At 44.7% G+C, this 23,433-nt stretch overlaps 1 protein-coding gene across 2 annotated transcripts in view; it reads left to right on the top strand.

Annotated features, from left to right (window-relative positions):
- Positions 1–15,729, top strand: part of LOC309394198 (putative RNA-binding protein Luc7-like 2) — a 56,822-nt gene extending 41,093 nt beyond the window's left edge. For both annotated transcript variants that reach the window (XM_081957081.1, XM_081957082.1), the window contains 3 exons: positions 3,500–3,529; positions 13,236–13,430; positions 15,440–15,729. In XM_081957081.1, coding sequence (XP_081813207.1) covers positions 3,500–3,529; positions 13,236–13,430; positions 15,440–15,638 — 424 coding nt within the window. In that variant the 3' untranslated portion in view covers positions 15,639–15,729. The remainder of the gene's footprint in view (positions 1–3,499; positions 3,530–13,235; positions 13,431–15,439) is intronic.
- The last annotated feature ends 7,704 nt before the right edge of the window (positions 15,730–23,433 follow it).

The following is a 23,433-nucleotide window of genomic DNA, read 5'->3' as shown; positions in this document are numbered from 1 at the left end:
CGGTGAATCGGGAAAAGAGTCAGCTGACACCGTCGACTCACATCTTGCACCTCGGAGCACTCATAGACTCAGAAAGTTGCCGGGTATTCCTATCCCCAGACTGTAGACGCAATCTCATCACCCGCGCGCTGCAGGTGAGAGTAAATCCATTTGCATCCATCGTGTCTATCGCAACTTCTGGGACTCATGATTTCATGCATAAACATAGTTCCCTGGGCGCGTCTTCACGCAAGGGAACTGCAATGGTTTCTCCTACCCATTCAGCGTGCCAAAGCCAGCAACTCTCCCAGGTGTGTCAGACTGCCCCCAAAGGTGAAACAGTCTCTCCGGTGGTGGGACTCTCACTCCCTGACGAGGGGATGCCTCTTCAAGGAACCGGACCGACTAGTAGTCACAACAGACGCCAGCCTCCAGGGTTGGGATGCCCACTTCCAGGAGCAAGTGGCACAAGGCAAGTGGTCACACAGAGAGGCAGCCCACAACATAAACTGGCTAGAATTGAGGGCTGCCAGGCTAGCCTTACATCAGTTCTGGCGAGACATTGTGGGTTGCCATGTTCTGGTGCTCACAGACAACATAGCGACAAAGACCCACATCAACCCCCAGTGGGACACCAAGTCCAGAGCATTGATGGCGGAATCAGAGGCTCTAGGGAGGGCTTAACATCATCTGGCCTCCTTACGTGCGGACCATATCTCGGGAGTGGACAATGTGAGGGCGGACTGGCTGAGCTGGACGACCATCGAAAACGCAGAATGATGTCTTCATCCATCAACCTTTCGTCAACTGACCATGAGGTTCGACCTACCGGTGGTCGATCGGTTCGCCAGTCCAGCCAACACCCAACTCCCGAGGTTCTTCTCGAGATACGCCAATCCGCAGGCAGAGGGGATCGACGCTCTGCGCTGCCAATGGCCCAAGAGCCTTCTGTATGCTTTTCCACCGCTGCCTCATCCCGCAGTTGGTTTGCAAGATGTTGTCGGAGGAAGCAGAGGTTCTCTTAACATCACCTCACTGGTCCAGGAGATCCTGGTACGTGGACCTGGTCAGCCTTTCCATTCGCAGACCATGGAAGATACCTCAGGAGCTTCTCTCCCTCAGCCAGGGGGCCATAATTCATCCGGATCCCAGTTGGCTCCAGCTGGCCGCCTGGCACTTGAGGGGAACTCCTGAGGAAGGACAATTTTTCAGGCAAGGTCATCCGCACCATCCAGGTGTTTCGCCGTCCATCCACTACTAGGATTTACAACGCCACTTGGCTCGCGTTCGCTACTTGGTGCAGGGCTCATAACATCGAGGCCGTCCTGGCAACCATTCCACAACTACTAGACTTTTTGCAGGAAGGGTTGGATAAGGGGTTATCTCCCAACACGCTTCATTGCCAGATTGCAGCTCACTGTACCATTTTGACAAGACATTCATCGGTATCCTTGGCACAGCATCCTCAGATGAAAAGGTTCATCAAGGGCGTGGCCAATCTGCATCCGCCTGTAATTCACAGATTTCCTTCATGGGATCTCCCGCTTATCCTGTGGGCTCTGACCAAGTCACCGTTTGAGCCCATACGTTCTGTCAGCCTTGGACATCTCACTCTGAAAACGTTTTTTCTTATAGCCATCACATCGGCTAGGAGGGTGTCGGAGCTGGTGGATCTCTCGGTATGTGAAGACCTGTGCATTTTTCACACTGACAGGGTTGTCCTTCAGTTAGATCCAGCCTTTTTGCCTAAAATTAACTCCCTATTTCACAGGACTCAAGTAGTGATACTTCCCAATTTTTGCTCTCGTCCTTGCCATCCCCAAGAATGAACCTGGCACAAGTTGGATGTGCGGCGGACAATTTGCAGATACATCAAGAGGACGGAAGAGTTTTGCCATTCCGAATCACTCTTCGTTTCTTTTCAGCCAGGACCCATGGGGCCCTGTGTCACCGTCAACCATTGGGCGGTGGTTGAGGGCATGCATTAAGCTGGCTTACCAGCATCAGGGAAAAATGATACCTCCAAGAATTACGGCTCACTCCACGAAGAGTGCCGCTACTACGGCTGCGTGGATAACGCAAGCTCTAGTGGAGGAAATTTGCAGGGCAGCCACCTGGTCGTCTCTGACACTGTTTATTAGACACTATCGCATTGACTCTTACGCTGCAGCCGAGGCTTCCTTCGGGAGGAGCTTTGTACAACGGGTCATTGCGGCTCCCCACACCCTGGACGATTCTGCTTCCCTCCCTGGAATACATACCTTGGGTATGTCCCTTGCTTGGACTCTCCAAGCAGCGCACAGGAGAATGACCATTGGCTTACCTGAACGGTCATTCTCTGGGTGCTACGGGAGAGTCCAACCCCGCCCTGGGGTTCTCTTCTTCTCTACGGATCGCCTCAGGCTGTAAGGAGCAATGACTCTCTTGACTGAACACACATCGTGGACAAGTCTGTCACAGACTACCGCCTTCGTTTTTAAACTGACCTCAATGAGGAGAGGAGGCATGATTAAGAAAATTAACTCAGTCCTTGGGCGAATAGACTGAATTTAACCTTTGCTTGGACTCTCCCACAGCTCCCAGAGAACGACTGTTCAGGTAAGCCAACGATCGTTTAGCTCCCTAGCGTTAGCTTTGCTAATTTTATGCTAATATTGGGGGAACTAAGACAAGTGATGAGAGGAAAACCAGCAGTTTTTCTCCTCAATAGCACTAGCCTTAGCTCTCCCAGTATTAACAGCGCTAGCCTAGCTAATCCTGGAGGAGCTAAGACTAGTGAAAAGTGATGGCAGGACTTCTCTTTGATCATGCCATGTAGCCCAGCAACAGAATAGCCTGACCTCCTTTTCTACCCCGACTTCCTGAGCTCTGTATATCTTTGAAAGATAAGTGAGCAAACAGTAACCAAGGGTGGGGAGGAGTGTGTGGAACCCAGTGGGGTGGCAAAGCAGGCCCAGTGCCTGTGGGGACCCAATAGGGCACGATGGGTGAGGAATAGGTGAGGTGCTGTAGCAACTCTGCAGTCAGTCATAAGGGCAGATGACTGCAGGGGTGCTACCACAGGCATAACTTTGGAACTGGGACATAAGTACCTGTTGGGGTGTCTGTTGTAACTTTGACCGGTCGCTAAGAGACTTGTAAATCACGGAATACCTGTAAGTTGATATTAATTGCTTTGTGAGGGAGATGGACAATTTCTAAATTTAATAAAAATACAAATAAATGTTAAATACATATATCAATCCTGAAATAATGTTCATATTTATATTTATCTTTCCCAATATGCTCATTAAGATTTACATCATTATTTATAACGATATTGTGAAATAAACCACTTGATGTATTATTACATTTACAAGATTCCCTGGAATACTTACTTTGAATAGTTGACATTTGAAAAGTAAAGCTCCAATTTGTTACAAATTTCTGTGGTTACGTTCTGTGAGACATCTTAATTGTGCAGTTGATAATTCCATTTGCAATTTATATAAATTCATCTTTATTTTTTCTTTATTCTTAGATCTCGTTCTCACAGCAAGAACCCCAAAAGGTAGGATGGTCTTTTTTTCTCTGTGAATATAAACAGTTATATCTACCAACATTTAAAAAGGTTTCCTTAAAGCGAGCCCATTGTGATTTTTTGTACTATGATAATTATATGACATACAGTAAATACTTGAGACAATTATTTAAGTCAGGAGAGTTTCTAAATAAATCTAATAAAACTTATAAAATAGGCAGATGCAGACTTTCTAAAATTTACATGAATATAAATTTATAAATTAACATGAATACAAATGCCTACCTAAAAATGAAAAGCCACTAGAGGGAGTGCCAGTTCATCTTCCAGAGCTAGAAGTGCCTTACTGGTCCAGCCACTAAGAAAGCCATTTCTTTGTCTCGTGAAAGATACAGATTGGTACCTTGTCAGATTTCAGGGAGTCCATAAACAGGTTTGGAAAGAGGAGTTACTAAAGTGTCTTGACCTACTCATTAAAGGTCATACACAGCATTATGGATTGGACCTGGAAGCAAACTAGTAATCAGTGCAGTACCATTAGCTGTAATGTACTAGTGCAGCGATGGCGAACCTTTTTTGGCTCGCGTGCCACAAGTGGGAGCACAGGGGGGTCGTGTGCGGGCGTGCTGCACCTATAATGCAATGCGCGACCCCCCCAGTGCGCATGCACGCACTACAGGCGCGACCCACCCCCCTTTTTACATGCTTTTTTCGCCCTCCCCAGGCTCCAGAGGCTTTATAGGAGCCTGGGGAGGGTGAAAAGAGCCACACACACACACACATACCCCGGAGGCCCTCCGGAGGCTTCAGGAACTGTCCGGAGGCTTCCCTGACACCTTCGGAGCGCTCAAAACGACTCTCCGAGCAAACCGGAAGTGACTTCCGGTTTGCTCGGAGAGTCGTTTTGAGCGCTCCGAAGGCGTCAGGGAAGCCTCCAGACGGTCCCTGAAGCCTCCGGAGGGCCTCCGGGGGGGGGGCTCTTTTCGCCCTCCCCAGGCTCCTATAAAGCCTCTGGAGCCTGGGGAGGAGGGCGAAAAATGGCTTTTAAAAAGAGTGAACTCAGCTGGCAAGCGCATGCATGCGCGCTGGCCAGCTGACAGGGCAGCACCTCGCGTGCCCTGACAAATGGCTCCGTGTGCCACCTGTGGCACGCGTGCCATAGGTTCGCCATCACTGCACTAGTGAATATTGTCCAGCAAGAGAATGCTCACTGCTGCATAGTTTTTGAAGACCCCAAAGATAACATCAAGTTGAGCAATTCTGGCTGGATGTAACTGAGGCAATTTTTATTGGATCCAGGTCTGATGCCTGAGGAATGGATCACATTGACATCAAATTGGTGCCTGAAAGGTTCTATCAAAATTTCTGCTTGAGCTTCCAGATGCCAATCTCAATCCAAGACCCCAATCCCCCAAGTATTAGTCTTCTAAAAGAGCTTAAAAATCTATCTCTGAAATCTATTTCTGAGTTCATGTGTTTTCTTATAAGTAGTATCACTGGTTTTATTGAACTATGAAAATAGCCATGGTGGATAAAAATCGATAGTGGTTTTTAAAAATAAAAAATGGATTTTAAAAAAAATTAAATCAGATTTTTTTAAAAAATTAAATTTATTTTAATAAAATGCTTTTGGAGTAAAAATCTATCTAAGATAGTTTTCTATTTAAGATACATTAATAATATTTATTCCGCATGAAATGAAGCTTACTTACGTAGCATGAGGCTGTATATTCTGCAATATTGGGACTATTAGTGAGTCAACAGTGAGTCAGAGGAGGAGCCACTGCAGGACAGAGATGACAGTTGCTCTTTAAAAGTTATGATTTAAATCGAATTGATTTAAATCAAGTCTTTTCGCTAGTGATTAAATAATGATTTAAATTGTGATTTAAATTGACTTGATTTAAATCAAATCCACCCTGAAAATAGCCATAATAAAAATAGAATATGTTTACTTTTTTGATATTACACAAGATTACCTTTTCCAAAGCTCCGGAAGCAAATACTTTAGTTAACTGTAGGTACAATAACAATTAACAATATTGAGTTTTAAAGATTTTGATGAGTAGGTAACATTTCTTCCAAATATTACTTGAAGTTTAAAACAGAATATAAGATATAGACTTCTTACCAAAAGAAGAAAATATTTGAAGATCAGGATTTAAATGGCAGCCCTTGGTCTCTTTGAGGTTGGTACTTTTCTTGCAGATCTTTCATTACCAAATTAGGTAACATTATCAGCATTCATTGTATTAATCAGCTCATTGTGGTAATGAAACATCTGGAAGAAAACTACAAAATTCAGAGAGCACCAAAGACCTCACAGAAACTACTTAGTTTTCCATTGTGGGAGGGGGAGTGGTCACCTGTGGGTATTCTCTTAGCCTGATTGGTCCAAAAGACTGAGAGCAAACGCTTAAATACTCCTGGCTTTCCTTTCCTTCCCAGTTCCTCTCAGTCTTTTTGGTCCAATCACTGAGAATCTGGTATAGGTAGGAAAATTATTGTATATTTACTTGATTTGGTCTGTTTTGGCTAATTGGGCATTTTAAATTATTTCCCAACAACCTTAAATTTGCAGCTGTGGCCCAAAGGGACAGCGTCTGCCCCTAAACGTTGGGGGGGGACCTCTTGGGGGCTCCTGCCTCCCTTCTGAGGGCACGGAGCCTAGCCCGACTCCCGGGGCTGCGGGGGTGCCGGCTCTAGTCAGCTGCAGCCGCGCCGAGGCTTTTCTTTTAAAAACCGAGCTTTCGGCGCCACGTGGACTCAGCAGCGGCTGGAGAAGCCGCTGCTTGCCGGAACGAGCGGTTTTTCGCTCGGGGAGGCTTTTTGAATTCTGCGGTGTGCAGGCGAGTGGGGGGAGTGCGTGCGGGCCTGCCGCGAGGCCCCTGGGTGCCGCTGAGCTTATATTGTTGCAGCTGGAGGCCGGAGAGTTGGAAGTGAGCTTTTCGGCCGTTTTCTTTGCCGCGTTTGTTCCGGCGGCCATTTTGAATCGCGCCACGTGCGCGTGGCTTCCATTGAGCTTGGGGAGCATTGAGACCTAGGCACAGGCGGGCAGCCTGTTAGAGGCCTTGCTGCAACAAGGGTCCAGGCTCCGAAAGGGCCTACAGCGGCCTTCTGATCGCAATTTCCAGTCTCCTGGACACGTTAGTAAGGCGATGGAAAAGGGCGTGATTCTTCCCCAGGGCCAGGCCGAGGGCCAGGCAGTAGGGGGGCAAAGGCAGGAGGCCGGGGATCCCTTGGGTGCCCCAGGGACGGCCCAGAGACCATCCAGGGCCTCCACCAGGGAGGAGGCAAGGAGGCATAGGGCATTGGAAAAGACCTTTGCCAGGGCCGAAAGGCAGGCCAGGTCCACAGGGCGGGCCTCAGCCAGCAGGTCTCGTTCGCCCATCAGGCCTAGATCGTGCCAATCCTCTCCTAGAGGATTCAGCCCCTCATCTCCCTCTGTGTCTCCACCCAGGTCCCACAGATATTCCAGGCGGAGGGGGTCTCCCTCCCCTTCCCACTCTATCTCACCAAGGTTGGCGATGGGGGAGGAGGAGGATCCCTTGGAGGGAACTTCCAGGGGACCTGTTTCCTCACGTAGGTTAGCCCCCCAAGGACCTAGTTCTTCTTACGGGGGGGGGGGGAGGATTTGGAGCATCTCCCAGAGAACATTAAAAGGCTTATTTCGACTGCTATTACTAGGGGCATTGCACAGAGAGACAGGGGCTCCTTCTCTGCTAGGTCTCAGTACAGGGCATCGTCTCCGTCTATGGTAAGCGAGGCCTCAGCCCTGGGAGAGGAGACTCCCCATGGTATGGGGTTGTCTGAGGATGAGGAGACTGCTAGGCCCGAGAGTCCTCCGCCCAAAGGTCTTTTTCACCCGGCCATGTTCAAGATCCTTCTAAGCAAGGCTAGGAAGACCACCAAGGTAGGCACGGGTGACCTCACGGTTCCTCCTCCAAGGGACCCGGATATGGCCATGTTTTCAAACACGGCCACTAACAAAGCTGAGATTCCGGCTCCTCCTTTGTTCATGGAGGTTCTGACCAATCAGTGGTCTCGCCCTTCCAATTTCCCTAATCCCGGGAGCAATGACCGTCGCTTCTATAATGTGGAGCAGACCTTTACGAAGGCCATTCAGCTACCTTCCATTGACGCCCCGGTGGCCGCCCTAGTGTCTTCTTCCCCAGTGGTATCTGGGGACGCAGCGGATAAGTTGAAGCCCGAGGACAAACGGGCGGAACTTACCTTGCGGAAAAACTTTAACGCCACAGCGTGGGCCATTAAGGCGGCAGCTGCTGCGTCTTACTTCAACAGGGCTACGGTCATGTCGCTACACCAGCTCCAGGATCGCATCCCGATCCAGGACGAACGGTTGCACCAAGATCTGTTCAAGATCGTTGCGGCTGCCGAATTTTCCGCTGACGCGACGTTGGACGCGGTGAAGTTTGCGTCCAGCGCCCTGGCCACTTCGGTGACCTCTCGCCGTCTCTTGTGGCTGCGTAATTGGCAGATAGATAATAAGGTTAAATGGGATCTGGCGGCCGCCCCGTTCAAGGGCCCCTCACTCTTTGGGGAGGCTCTTGACCCGATTCTTGTCGAAAATAAGGACAAGAAAAAGGTCCTCCCATCTTCTACCAAAAAGTCAGAGAATAGGTCTCATCCTTGCCGCAGGCAGTCTTATAGAGCATCTGAGTTTGATCATCAACAACGCTTTTCTTCTTTCAGGTCGGACAGACAGTTTTCGCGACAGCCCTATCAGGACAGGAATAGGTTCCAGCATCAGTCCTGGCGGCCCTTTCGGGGGGGGCGGCGGTCGCCCGTACCGTAGGGGGAAGTGACTCGAACCCGAGTCGTCCCATAGGCGGCCGCCTGTCCCTCTACGCGGATCGTTGGGACGACATCACGTCAGACGCATGGGTGAAGTCCACAGTTCGCCAAGGACTCAGGTTAGAATTTCTCTCCACACCCCCGAACTCATTCAGGTCGTTCCCTCCGTCTCGGAGCCTGGAGCGCCGCCGCCTGATGGAACAGGCAATCAAACATCTCCTGGACATTCAGGCGGTGGAGTTAGTCCCCCGTTTGGAGAGGGGGCTGGGCCACTACTCCAACCTGTTCGTGGTTCCGAAGAGTTCGGGGGGCTGGCGAGCAATTCTGGACCTCAAACGTCTGAACCGTTTCCTGGTGTACAGACGTTTCAAAATGTCATCACTCAAGTCTATTCTTCAGGGCATCAGGAAAGGGGACTTCCTGGCATCGGTAGACCTCACAGAGGCCTATCTTCACATCCCAATATTCCCGTCTCACCGCAGGTTCTTACGGTTCTCTCACGGGAACCAACATTATCAGTACAGGGCTCTTCCGTTTGGCCTGGCCTCGGCACCCCGCACCTTTACGAAGGTGCTGGCGGCAATGGCAGCGCACCTTCGGGCTGTCCCAGTGAGATTACAATGTTACCTGGACAATGTCTTGGTCCAGGCGGGGTCCCTTCCGCGGGCGATTTCAGACCTCCAGCTCACCATCCGGACTCTTCAGTCCCTGGGGTTCTCGGTGAACTTTCCCAAGAGCCATCTGTCTCCCTCCACTCGCATCCTTCATCTGGGGACGGTGATAGACTCGGAGGAGGGGTGGTGCGTCTGTCTCAGGACCGTCAGGATGGGTTGCGCCAGCTGGCGGAAAAGGTCCGCGTAAGTCGGTCCATTTCTGTCCTCACGTTATCACAGTTGCTGGGCAAGATGGTCTCGTGCATTGGGATAGTTCCGTGGGCCAGGCTCCACCTCCGTCCTCTGCAGTGGGAGCTCATTCCGTTCCAGAGGGACCGGATGAGCAACTCACTTCGCACCCTTCGTCTCCCGGCGGGGGTGCGCGCTTCCCTTCGGTGGTGGACGTCACCGGCCATCCAGTTGGGCTGTTCCTTCTGGGAACCGGACAGGGTGACAGTCACCACAGACGCGAGCTTGTTCGGGTGGGGAGCTCTGGTGGGTTCCCGCCTGGCTCAGGGCAGGTGGACCCAGACAGACCTCCGACACAATATAAATTGGTTAGAACTGAAGGCGGCCAGGCTCGCCCTCCAACACTTCCGGTCCTCGGTGGAGGGCCGGCACGTGCTCCTTCTGACGGACAATGTGGCCACCAAGGCCCACATCAATCGTCAGGGGGGGACGCGGTCTCGAGCACTCTGGCTGGAGGCTCTGAGGCTGGGCACCTGGGGAGAGAGGCATCTCTTGTCCTTGGTCTCGGAACACATCTCCGGCCTCTCGAACCATCAGGCGGATTGGCTGAGTCGAGCCACTCTGGACAATGGCGAGTGGCAGATCCATCCGGACCTGTTCCGGAGGATTTGCCAGCGGTTTGGCGCGCCCCTGGTGGATCTTTTTGCGTCTCCGACGAACGCACATCTGCCCCGGTTCTTCACTCGCTTTCAGTCCCGGGGGGCGGAGGGGACGGACGCTCTCAGGAGCAGGTGGCCGGCGGATCTCCTGTACGCCTTTCCCCCTATTCCGCTCATCCCGGGGGTTATCAGGAAGGTGGTGGCGGAGAAAGCTCTGGTCATAGTGGTGGCCCCCTTTTGGCCCAGGCGGCCTTGGTTTGTTCGAGCCGCTTAGGTCGGTTCACCTCAGGTTCTTGTCCCTTAAGGTTGTCTTTCTTGTGGCGATTACGTCCGCCCGGCGTATCTTGGAGTTGGGCGCTTTATCATCCAAAGATGACCTCTGTCATTTTCATTTGGATAAGGTGGTGCTTCGGCTTGACCCCACTTTTCTTCCGAAAGTTAACACTCTGTTTCACAGGGCCCAGGAGATTGTTCTGCCGGACTTTTGCCCGGGTCCGTCTTCGGATAGGGAACGGCTCTGACATCGTCTTGATGTTCGCCGAGCCTTGCGCATTTACCTCCAGCGGACGGCTGAGTTCCGCAGGTCGGAGGCCTTATTCGTGTCCTTTCAACCCAGGACCTTGGGCGCTAGGGTGTCTTCTGCCACTATTGGCCGTTGGCTGCGTCAGGCCATCCAAGAGGCCTATGCGGCAGCAGGGTATCCCATTCCCTCGGGGATAACGGCCCACTCCACTAGAAGTGCCGCGACTACGGCGGCGTGGGCCACTAGGGCCCCCCTTGAGGACATTTGCCGGGCCGCCACTTGGGCGTCCCCGACTCCGTTTATCAGACATTATCGTCTGGATTTGTTCGCTTCGGCGGATGCTGCCTTTGGGAGAAGAGTGTTACAGAGGGTGGTAGCAGACACTCCCCTTGGGCCATAGTTGTTGGTTAAGTATCCCTCCCTTGGGACTGGGCTTTGGTATGTCCCACAGGTGACCACTCCCCCTCCCACAATGGAAAAAGAATGTTGGTCTTACCTGAACGTGTCTTTTCATTGTGGTAGGGGGAGTGGTCACGACCCGCCCTGTTTGAGGTTGGGGCCAAGGGGAGCCCGGGGTCCCCCCGGGGAGGGAGGTTGTGTTGTTTATGTTTATTGTTTCAGTTCGACTATTCGCCTTCGAGGAACTGGGAAGGAAAGGAAAGCCAGGAGTATTTAAGCGTTTGCTCTCAGTCTTTTGGACCAATCAGGCTAAGAGAATACCCACAGGTGACCACTCCCCCTACCACAATGAAAAGACACGTTCAGGTAAGACCAACATTCTACTCACATTTGACTCCTGCTATATGCATGTACACTGTGTGCACAATTGTTAGGCAAGTGAGTATTTTGACCATATCATCATTTTTATGCATATTTCCACCTCCAAGCTGTATAAACTTGAATGCTTAGTTGGCATATAAGCTTATCAGGTGATGTGTAATGAGGGAAGATGTGGCCTAAGGAGATCAACACCCTATATCAAAGTGTGCATAATGATTAGGCAGCTTCTTTTCCTCAGGCAAAATGGGCTAAAAAAAGATTTAACTGAATCTGAAAAGTCAAAAATTGTAAATTTTTTTAAAAAAAAGTGTTTCAGAGGTATGCAGCACTTCTGAAATTGCTAAAATATTGAGGCTTGATCAGAGGTGGCATTCAGCCGGTTTGGACTGGTTCGGGTGAACTGGTAGTGGCAATTTTAACTGCTTCGCTGAACCAACAAATACCACCTCTGGTTGGCCCAGTCGCCACTTCCTCCGCCCGCCCAGTTGCCGCTCAATCCGCCCTATATATGTTGTCTTCACCACTCAGCCCAGCTAATCGCCTCGCCATTCACCTCTACCTCTTGTCCATTCTGCTCAGCTCACCAAAGGTAGCATGCCGCCCGCTCGCCATTCGCCTTTAGTTGAGGGCTGGGGCCAGGGACGTGCCATTCCCCAAGGCCCCAGAGCGTCCAACTGCTCACTGTGCACCTTGGCCGGGTCAGGGAACGCGCCATTCCCCAGCTCCAGCCTTCCCGGGGCCACCTCCTGCATTCTGTCCACTCTCCCTTCGCCATGCGTCACCCAATTTCCCTTCCTTTAAAGGCTCTGGTCCTTACTCAATCTTCCCGCTTCCTCCCCCACAACCGCTATTTCTTCGTCCCACAACCATTCCTTCCTCCCACAGCTGGCTGCCAGGGAAGGCAAGCCAGAGCTGAGCCATCGCCGCTGGACTCACTGCCAGCCTGCATCTCGCCCCCCTTGTCACGAGATGCCTGCAGACACCTCCTCTTTTTTTCAGTGCAAGAAGCCTCTCATCCACTGCCTCTTTGCCAGCCAGAACCAAGCCGGCAGTGGCAGCTGGCTGGAGTCTTCTTACGCTAAAAAAGAGGCAGAGGCTGCAGGCTTCTTGTGCAGAAAACTACCGGCCTCTGCTTCTTGAAGGCACAGAAAAAGAGCTTTAGTTCCGTGACTGCCATTGCCATCCTGTTCTTTGCGCCAGCCGCACATGCGCACTCCATTGCCTGCTGCACTGGAGGGATTTGCCCGGCAGCAGGCAATGGGGTGTGCAGCCGACGCAAAGAACAGGGCGGCAATGGTCACGGACTCAACTATTGCACACTAATAGTTGCCCAGTAATTGTGCACACATAGATATTCTCCTAAAAAAGCCATAACCTCACTTTTACTTTTTAAAATATTCAGGTTTGAGGCTTACTAGCATTTTGGATTGACTGAGAGCACTGTAGTTGTTCAATAATAAAAGTAATCCTCAAAAATACAGTTTGCCTAATAGTTGTGCACACAGTGTATGTTTCAAGTATTTTTTCTTGGTAATAGAATAGAATTGGTTTGCTACTGCTGTGTTTGAGGTTTTTGTTAATGTGCAGGTTTTACTTATAGCCTTGGAATTTCCTAATGGTCTTTCTTTCAAGTGCTGCCTAGGACTAACTCTTAGTTTATACAAGTTCACCCAAAATTAGTTAGCTGCTGTCACCTGCTATTTAATTGAATTGATTACTGTTTTTAAACCATTGAAAATGTTTATATCTAGATCTAAAATGTTCTATTTCAATTTCCTTGCAACTTATTTTAAGTTAGAAATTCCTCTGTGATGTGTCTGCTTAATACTAGAGTATACCTGCCACAGTCTTGCCAGTGGCATGTAACAAGAGTGTTGTTTTTATTTGTTTTTAATCAATCACCGTTAATTAAACTTCCAACAATTTTAAACTTCAATATTAAATAACTCCTTATTTCATATAAAGCACTTTAGCAGTCTCCAAACTTTTCAAAACTTTGGCAAGAGATTGTTCCAGTAAGTTATTTTCCTTTCATGACTGCCCTAATCAAATTGTTAGGGATTAATTGAATTATTAAGGATTTCTTCTCATTCATTGTAAAAAAAAAAAAAAAACAGATCTAGATCCCGAGATCGCCGTAAACATCGATCTCGGTCATCCTCCCGTGAACGGAAGAAAAGAACCCGTTCCAGGTCCCGTGAAAAGCGACATCGTCATAGGTCTCGTTCTACTAGTCGCAGCCGCAGTCGCAGTCACCAGAGGAGCAGTCATAGCTCCAGAGACAGAAGCAGAGAACCCAATTCCAAAAAAAGGTAATATTTTAGTTGGAATTTTGTTAGCTGTTGAACAGAAAATATTGCATCTAGGCCATCAATCTGTCTTTAACAGTAGCTGAGGTTTTTTTATTTTGTTTAATATAAGTACATTGGAACAGTGTACTTCAAAAGCTTTTAATTATAGTCATCTCAGGTGCAAACCTAGGGTAGCTATAATCAAACAAGAAAATATCAGCATGCTTGGAAGATCGACAAGGTTTGCAGAAATGGGAAGAAATCTCAGGAGACAAATTCGCCCCTACCCCATCTCTAATAAGTACTGTATTTTTCGGTGTATAAGACGCACAGGAGTATAAGACGCACCAAGGTTTCGAAGAGGCAAATTTTAAAAAACACTTTTTTTGCATTCTGCAAACCTCCCAAAAACGGCACCTTTTTCACGAAAACGTTTTTTTTCCCCAAAAAAGGACATGCATAACCCTTAGGAGGCTTGTAGAGTGTTCCTGGGGACGGGAGGGGGCAAAAACTAGCAAAAAAATGCCCCCCAAAAAAGGGCATTAGAAGCTTATAGAGTGCTTCTGGGGGCTGGGGACGGCAAAATTGAGCAAAAAAACGACCCATTTTTTGCTCATTTCTGCGCTCCCCAGCCCCCAGGAGCTCTCTGAAAGACTCCTACAAGCTGTGCACGGCCATTTTGTTGAAGGAGGCGGTGTTTCAGGAGGCAAAAAACTGCTGTATTCAGTGTATTAGACGCACCCAAATTTTCAGCCTCTTTTTTAAATTCTCACTTGTCAATAAAAAAAACAGGAAAACTGAATAGAATATAGGTAGCCGTCGACTTAAGGTCACACTTGGGACTGGTAATTTCCATTGTAAATTGTGCAGCCATAGATTGAGTTGGACCTGATTTTACAACAATTTTTATTGCAGTCATTAAACAAATTACATGGTCATTAAACAAATCTGGCTTCTCCAATGTTTTTTTCTTTTTCTTTTTTTTGCTGGAAATTGGCAAAAAAGATAACAAATTGCAGTGACGTGGGCCAAAGGATGGAACCAGTCATAAACACAGATTGTCCAAGTGCTGAATTGTAATTACATGGCCAAAGGAGTGGTACAACAGCCTTAAATGGAAGTACATGGTGTAAGTTCCTTTTTCCGAGGCCATTGTAACTTTGAACAGCTGTTAAACAGCCATAAATCAAAAACTAGCTGAAGACCTAAATGGAGATATTTTGCAGCAAGTTCTTTTTAAAGAGTTTAATATAAAATTCTATATTTATATTGGAAGGGAACACCAATGACATCAATAAATTCAAAAGCAATACCAACAAGTGAGTATAAGAGTGTAGCCTAAATTTCAATTTCCTAGCATGATTTGGTTTGTAACATTTTTAAATTTAATTTAGCAAGTATTTTTAGTTTTATATTCCACTTTGGGACTTTTTGTTCACTTGAATAATTTCAACTCATTTAAATGTGCTATGTCAGTTTATATTCAGTATGTGTTTAGTTGTCATTTACCTAATGAAAGTAGATAATAAAATTAAATACCTGAAGTAGTAACTTTACAAACTAAGGTCTTCAAAGCTACAGAAATAAATTGCAGTATAACCAGAAATTGATAGAATTAAATTTGATTTCTGTTTACAAGCCAGTCTCAGGTGAATTCATCAAGTCTTAAGTATTTTTTCTGCATTCAATCTTCCTTAAAATTACATTTCAAAACCTATTTTTTCTTTTGATCTTTCACGCGTTTATTCAGTTAGTCAAAACTTCAGGTCTGATCTCCTAGTTCAGCTTTAACTTTTATAAGCGTGTTACTTACAGTGAGGGAAAAAAGTATTTGATTCCTTACTGATTTTGTATGTTTGTCCACTGACAAAGAAATGATCAGCCTGTAATTTTAATGGTAGGTTTATTTTAACAGTGAGAGACAGAATAACAACAACAACAACAACAAATCCAGAAAAACACATTTCAATGAAGAGTTAAAATCAAATGAAAGTAATGTACATTTTCAGATGCAATATTTTTTTCTTCAGATCATCAAAAGAAAGATCTTCCAGAGATCAAGAACCAACCAGAGATCGTAACAGAACATCACGTGACAAAGAAAGTTGCCCCAGAGAAAAATCTCCAAGAGATCGAAACTGCAAAGAAAGGAAGCGATCTTATGAAAGTGCAAATGGTCGATCAGAAGACAGGAGAAGCTCAGAGGAGCGTGAAGCAGGAGAGATATAACTGGCTGTACATTCACTTGATCCTTTACCTTCTTATGAAGTTGCATACTGTGGTTTAGTTTACAGTTATTAAAAGGGACACCAGTGAGCAATTCCAATGTTTATCCATCTAGGATAGATGTACAGTGTATAAACATGGTTATAATGAAGTCTGAATTGATCCGTTTCCATTGATAATTCAATTGATGATAAGTGAAGCAGTTTCCTTTTTTTCTTCTCCTCCAGTAAACTTGTAAGACATATTTTCAAAGATCTATCTTCAAGATACCAGGTTTATGTACCAACATAATAGATTTAAATGTTTTCTTCTCCAATACAGGTTATAGTGAACAAAACTATAGTGTGCTCTTTGCTTTGGATGCTTTCAAACCTTTATAAGCTCTTCTAGTTTTATTCTGTCAAACAGCAGCACTGAATCATTTTTAAAGAGGTTGAGTGGGTTCCAGGCTTTTATTACCACCAGAAGATTGAGTTCTCAGTTCCTTCTTGAGAACTGAATATGTTTGGCAATATTTAGGTTGGGGACATGTGCTGAAGAAAATTACAACTTTTAAAATTTATTTTTACAGTGCCTATTTAGACTTGGAAGTCAAACAGCTGTTGCATTTCATCCTTTAAAAAAAAAATTGAAACTTTGAAATCAAAGCCAGTCCCATGTCTTTGTACAATTTAATTGATCTATGTTCAGTATATTTGTTTTTCCTTTCAAAATGATTTTTCTGTTTTTATTTTTCTTGTGGTGTGTTAACTGCACATCCCTAATTGTAAACAGCAAACAATAATAAAATAAGCAAAAAAGAATATTTTTTGTCCAGTGAAATAGCTGTGTGTTCCCACTCCCTCTTAACAATTGAAGTGCATGCTTCTAACGTTGATACTTTTTTCAATTAAATCTGGAAATATCGTATTTATTTGAAAGGTAAGGTTTCATACGTATTGTTCATGAGTGTACTGAAAAATTTTTGAAACACAGACTAAGTCTAAAGTACTGTATGTAACTCATATTTCTATAAATATGGAATACAGCTTTCTTTGAGGAGGTTAAGTTTTAACTACTGAATTGTACACTGACACTCCAACAGACATTTTAGACAGAGTAGAGAAATTTATTGTCAAAGATAACATTGCATAAATATACATCAACAACCCAAGTAAGTATTAATACCTTCCATTAATTTGTCACAAAATTTAATATCTGGATCTGGAGCTGAAACTGCTTTAGATTCTTTTTTTATAGTTTAATAACTTTTGTAACAATGAACTTTTTCCTCAAAGTTAAGCAAAACAATATCAGTGAAACCAGCAAACTATCCTGGTTCTTTCCTTGCTGTCCTCAGATGATTAACTAATCCCAACAAGTGTTTTTTTAATTCTTTGCAATGACAAGTACAAAATTCATTGTCAAATGATGCTTAGTTGATCAATCTAATAGTTAATTAATATGTTAATCAGGGCTATTGTGGTGTTTTAAATTTACAAAGTAAAAGTTGGAATTTTTTCAATATAGATATAAAAAATTATTTTCAGTAACAGATACATACTCTTCCTCAGAACATAGTGCCTTGCACTTATTTCAAAATTTACGCAATCCAGCATTATCTAAATGTTTAGGTGAAACTCGAAAAATTAGAATATCGTGCAAAAGTTCATTTATTTCAGTAATGCAACTTAATAGGTGAAACTAATAGATAAGACTCATTACATGCAAAGCAAGATAGTTCAAGCCATGATTTGTCATAATTGTGATGATTATGGTGTACAGCTCATGAAAACCCCAAATCCACCATCTCAGAAAATTAGAATATTACATGCAATCAATAAAACAAGGACTGTACATAGAACAGTATTGGACCTCTGAAAAGTATAAGCGTGCATATGTACTCAGTACTTGGTTTGGGCCCCTTTTGCAGCAATTACTGCCTCAAAGAGGCGTGGCATGGAAGCTATCAGTCTGTGGCACTGCTGAGGTGTTATGGAAGACCAGGATACTTCAATAGCGGCCTTCAGCTCTTCTGCATTGTTCGGTCTCATGTCTCTCATCTTTCTCTTGGCAATGCCCCATAGAGTCTCTATGGGGTTCAGGTCAGGCGAGTTTGCTGGCCAATCAAGCACAGTAATCCCACAGTCATTGAACCAGGTTTTGGTGCTTTTGGCAGTGTGGGCAGCTGGAAAATGAAGTCAGCATCCCCATAAATCTCGTCTGCAGAAGGAAGCATGAAGTGCTCCAAAATCTCCTGGTAGACGGCTGCGTTGACCCTGGTCTTAATAAAGCATAGTGGTCCAAAGTCCTGTTGCTCAGTGGCCCAAAGTCCTCTTCTGATGAGAGCAACTTTTGCATCTCATTTGGAAACCAAGGACCCAGAGTATGGAGGAAGAATGAAGAGGCCAATCAAGCACAGTAATCCCCCCGTCATTGAACTAGGTTTTGGTGCTTTTGGCAAAAGTTGCTCTCATTAGAAAAGTGGACTTTGGACCACTGAACAACAGGACTTTGGACCATTGTGCTTCATTAAGACCAGGGTCAATGCAGCCGTCTACCAGGAGATTTTGGAGCACTTCATGCTTCCTTTCGCAGACGAACTTTATGGGGATGCTGACTTCATTTTCCAGCTGCCCACACTGCCAAAGCACCAAAACCTGGTTCAATGACTGTGGGATTACTGTGCTTGATTGGCCAGCAAACTCGTCTAACCTGAACCCCATAGAGACTCTATGGGGCATTGCCAAGAGAAAGATGAGAGACATGAGACCGAACAATGGAGAAGAGCTGAAGGACGCTGTTGAAGCATCCTGGTCTTCCATAACACCTCAGCAGTGCCACAGGCTGATAGCTTCCATGCCACGCCGCATTGAGGCAGTAATTGCTGCAAAAGGGGCCCAAACCAAGTACTGAGTATATATGCACGCTTATACTTTTCAGAGGTCCAATATTGTTCTATGTACAATCCTTGTTTTCTTGATTGCATGTAATATTCTAATTTTCTGAGATGGTGGATTTGAGGTTTTCATGAGCTGTACGCCATAATCATCAGAATTATGACAAATCACGGCTTGAACTATCTTGCTTTGCATGTAATGAGTCTATCTCATATATTAGTTTCCCCTTTATTACTGAAATAAATGAACTTTTGCACGATATTCTAATTTTTTGAGTTTTACCTGTATATATTTAATATAAAATAACACATTTTCTCTCTTAAAAAATGTTTACAAACTAATACATCCAATATTATTATTTCTGTCAAAAATGAGTTTGTAAAATATTTAACTTTTCAGTAACAATAATATAACTGGGTAAAAGCTATCATTTTGTAGAATTAATAGGAAAAGATAGACTTTTTCATAACGTCCTTCCAAAAATACTTTATTTTGATCTTGGTGATGGTAGTTCAGCTTCTTAACTCATGACAATGACTTTTTTTTTTTTAGTTTTATCTATAATAAATTTGTGTAGTGGCTATATATCAGAGTATTTAACAACTCTAAAACAAATTCCTTAAACTGGGATTGCTATTTGGTTCAATTAATAATTGAGTGCCCCATTTTTGTTTAACTTTTTTTTCTGAATTTAGTAGGTAGCAAATGATATCAGTATTTTGTTTGGATAAGTTGTACGCTAAATTTGACCGTATACAAGATACATATTAATGAATTAGACAGTTTCTGTATATCAGGAACACGTTATTTGCATATTACATTCATAATTTCATATGTTAGGTATGAAATGCTTTTCTGGAAATATACAGTCATTATTCCAAAATAGGTTTTGATAGCCTTGTATTGCACATTCTTATAATCTTTGAAAGTTTGACAAATAACTTTTTGGTGACCTTTACCAAAAGTAGTGAAAGCAAATTCATACTATATAAAGCAATATCTTTTTCTAAATATTCTACCATTCAGTTTCCTTGAATGATCATAACTCTACTATTAAAAATGAGAAAAATTATTCATTTTCCGAACAATTTGCCTTCAGGATATGCTTCATGTTACCTTAGAGAGGAAAATGTAACAAGGAAATGTAAAATAGTCTATTTTTGGAATGTTTCAATAATCACTGCTTGAATTAGCTACATGTCAAAAGTATTTTTCATATAGTCAAACAATTCCTGACCAGTAGATTTTGAAATTATGTACCTTGTAGCTTTTTTATAGAATGGCTGAAGTTTGGAAAGCTTAAAAGGACTGCATAAATACAAAAAGACTTAAAATAACAATCAAAGTTTTTTTTACTCAAAATCTGAAAAAATGCTTTAGAATACCTTCTAAATAATAGTAATGTTGATGTTCTTTAGTCTCACCTTATAGGCTTTTCTCAGAGATGTCAGGATGAGATTTTTTAAACTCCTTAGACAACTTTTCATTGCATTTTTTCATGCCAGTCAACATTCTATATATGTTTTCCTTTCAACATCTTTGCCTTTGTAATTCTGTGGAATTATATGATTCCAACTTTATATATTGGACAAAAACTATAAACTGCTTTTTCCAATTGCAGATAATGATATAAATATTTATCTTTGCAATATGGCGAATATATATAGCTCAGGTGTAGGATATGGGGAAGGTTCTTCAAGCTTGTGGGTTGATTTATGAATATTTCGTTACCAGGTTAAATAACATCTTCAGGGGAATTTAGGGGATGTCCGGGTCAGTGTTCTATCTGTTGTCTGTGACAACGAAAAGACTGTCTTCACACAAGGCCTCAATTTCAACCACAAAGATGCTGACCCAGGGGTGAAATTCAACTGGATCTGACCACATCGGGCGAACTGGTAGGGACAATTTGAAGTGGTTCGATGATCCGGTAAAAATCACCAGATTGGCCACACCCATCCCCACCTGGTTGCCTCTCACCCCTTCCAGCCACTCGCTCACCACCGGCGGTTGTTTTCGGCTGCCTTCTGACCATCTTGGCTATGATACCATCCCTCTGGCTGGGTCTGTCTGCGAGCGGCACCGCAGGCAATGGGGTGCATGTGAGTGGCCGCCACCCTGTTCTGGCTGCACATGCACACCCCATTGCCTGCTGGAGCCGCTCACAGAGAGCCCCGGGCAGGACAACAGCAGCAGCCAGAGGGATGACGTCACAGCCCAGATGCTCAGAAGACAGCCCCTGGCAACAGTCTTTAAGGTACAATTTGGGAGGGAGAGGGGGACCATAAGGTCTGCAGCCAGTGGCTGCCTTCTGAGCAGCTATGCAGATAGGAAGAAAAGTTTGCAAACAGCATTTAACGTGGCTGCTTCTCTCCTCGGGCTCATACACACAGCAAACATGAGACAGGTGAGAAGCAGCCAGCTTGAACGCTAGAAGACTTGGCTGGCTGAATGGCTCTGTGGGCGTGGCTTGGTGGGTTGCCACGAGTGCTGTAAAATTGACCACACCCACTCAGTCACATGACCACGGTCACCAAGCCACGGCCACAGAACCGGTAAGGGAGAAATGTAAATTTCACTACTGTGCTGACCCCATTTAAATCCATTTTAAAAACGCACCACCTGGACCAAAAAACACAAGACATCAGACAAAAAATCATCCCCAACATGCAGTGCAACAGACCAAACAAAACACAGCCAACAGGAGAAGAGAGCATTAAAGATACTGAAACAAGATAAAAGCATTGTCATCCTACCAGCAGACAGGCAGTAATGGACAAAACTGACATCAGCAAAGCTGAAAATCATGTAAATGACACCAACACCTACCAAATAATCCACAATGATGTGACAAAACAGCTGGAGAACAAAATAAAATACCCCCTAAGAAAAAAGAAAAATGGCTAGCACCACTAGAGAGAGAGCACATGCAACCACAAGACTCCTCCACACTCAGGTTCTAAGGACTTCCCAAAATACGCAAGAATGGGATCCCCTCATGCCCAATTGTGTGTGTCCCTAGAACAAACTAGCAAAAACCCTACAGAGGAAACTCAAGACATCTGGTCAATGACAGCCCACTCAAACTCCCCAAAATTTCTCCAATGCATCAAGCGCACCAAAAGCAACAAGAAAGAAATGGTCTCCTTTGACATCACAGCTCTCTTCTTGAGTGACATCAACCTGGCTACACAAAGCATATAACACCTACTCACTAAATACCATATCCCAAAAGATTATGACACCACAGACACCATGTCCACAGAAACCATCATGAAACTCCTGCATCTATGCATCAACACATTTCAATAGGAAAATCTATAAGCAAGTACAGGGTATCCTGATAGGATCACCCTTATCAGGCCTAAGAGCAGAAGCAGTCCTACAACAGTTCGAATCCATAGCTCTACCCACTATCCAACCCAACTTCTGGAGTGCTGCATTGATGACACCTTAGTTATCATCAAACACTCCCAAATTGAAGAAACACACCACCTATCAATAATATTCCCTGGGATCAAATTCACATGCAAAGAGGAAACAGACAACAGACTCCCATTCCTAGACAAGAGAGAATTGGACACCCATGTCTACCGCAAACCAATGGACACAGACCAGTTCTTCAGCTTCTCAAACCACCACCCCACCGCACACACAAAAACTGTGTCCAGATCCTTTTCAGAAGGGTCAGGACACACTACAGCACCACAACATTTAAGAAAAGCGGAAGAGAAATGACTGATGTCTTTCTCTGTAACAGCTATCCCAAAAACTTCATAATCTATAAAATCAACTAACAATTGCAACCAATTCTATGTGGGATAAATTAAAAACTAGGATCCCTGAACACTGGCTGGTAGTTAAACACCACGATCCCAAATTCTTAATCTCTACCCACACTGACACTGACACCAACACCAACATCAGTTTGATTGGAGTAACACAAAAATCATTGGCCACGTTACCACCTGCCATGCCCATGAGTTCATCGAAGCCTGGCACTCCACAAGTAATTCCATCAACAGACACATTGATCTATAACGAGCCTATGGACCCCTCCGAATCCAAATCAACTGCACAGCCAACCAGAGACACCAACCCTCAACCAACCTACACAAGCCGCCACCACCACCACCTATTGACTCTCAATGGATGTAACTTCCCCATCACAGGACTCTGATGACTCACAACTGACCCATCATAACACCCTCATTTGACACACCACACTTAACTCATCACACTGACATCTCCTAAATTCTGCTGAAAATGTTACTTACCTGGTAAGCAAACATTTGGAAACCAACCCACAAGCTTGGAGAATGAACTTTCCCCCTCATATTTATCTTTGCTGATTTGAAGTCTTTAAGTCATAGTTTGCTATATTCAATTTAACTGAATTCATTTTTTAAAAGTTAAATTTTGAAGAATATGTTAATTTTCTGATCAATGTCCTTTCATTTGCCAAATCTCTCACTTCCTCTATTTCTGTCAGTGCTTGTACTTTATTCAAATGAACTGTTGGTTTGTTTTAACACTCATAAAAGGTGAAGCATGAGTTGTAGGCGTATGAGGTGTAGCATATATAGTAAGAGTATCCTAAAATATGGAAAAAAAACTAATTGATTTACTTCTTATGAGCAAATAAAAACCTTGGGGAGGATTATAGTACCTACAGTTATAGTAGCAAGAGTGAACTTTTAACACTTGAAGTTCCATGTTGTTTTGGGTACCAATGCAGTCAAGAAAATGCAAAATATGAATACTATTCCTGGTTGTTTGCTTGTATATAGTGGGAACTAAGTAATATTTTGCCCTGAGCAGCACTTGATACATCTTTTACCTGGTTTTTACCTTTTTTCCTCTCCCTAGCAAATTAATCGTGAAGATTTATTTTCTGTTTTACCCCATGGAGATTTTTT

Source organism: Natrix helvetica (genome assembly GCF_964273705.1).
Source record: "Natrix helvetica genome assembly, chromosome: 6".
In the NCBI taxonomy this organism is placed as follows: Eukaryota; Metazoa; Chordata; class Lepidosauria; order Squamata; family Natricidae; genus Natrix; species Natrix helvetica.
The sequence above is the reverse complement of the archived record's forward strand: the minus strand, read 5'-3'. Positions and strand labels throughout refer to the sequence as shown.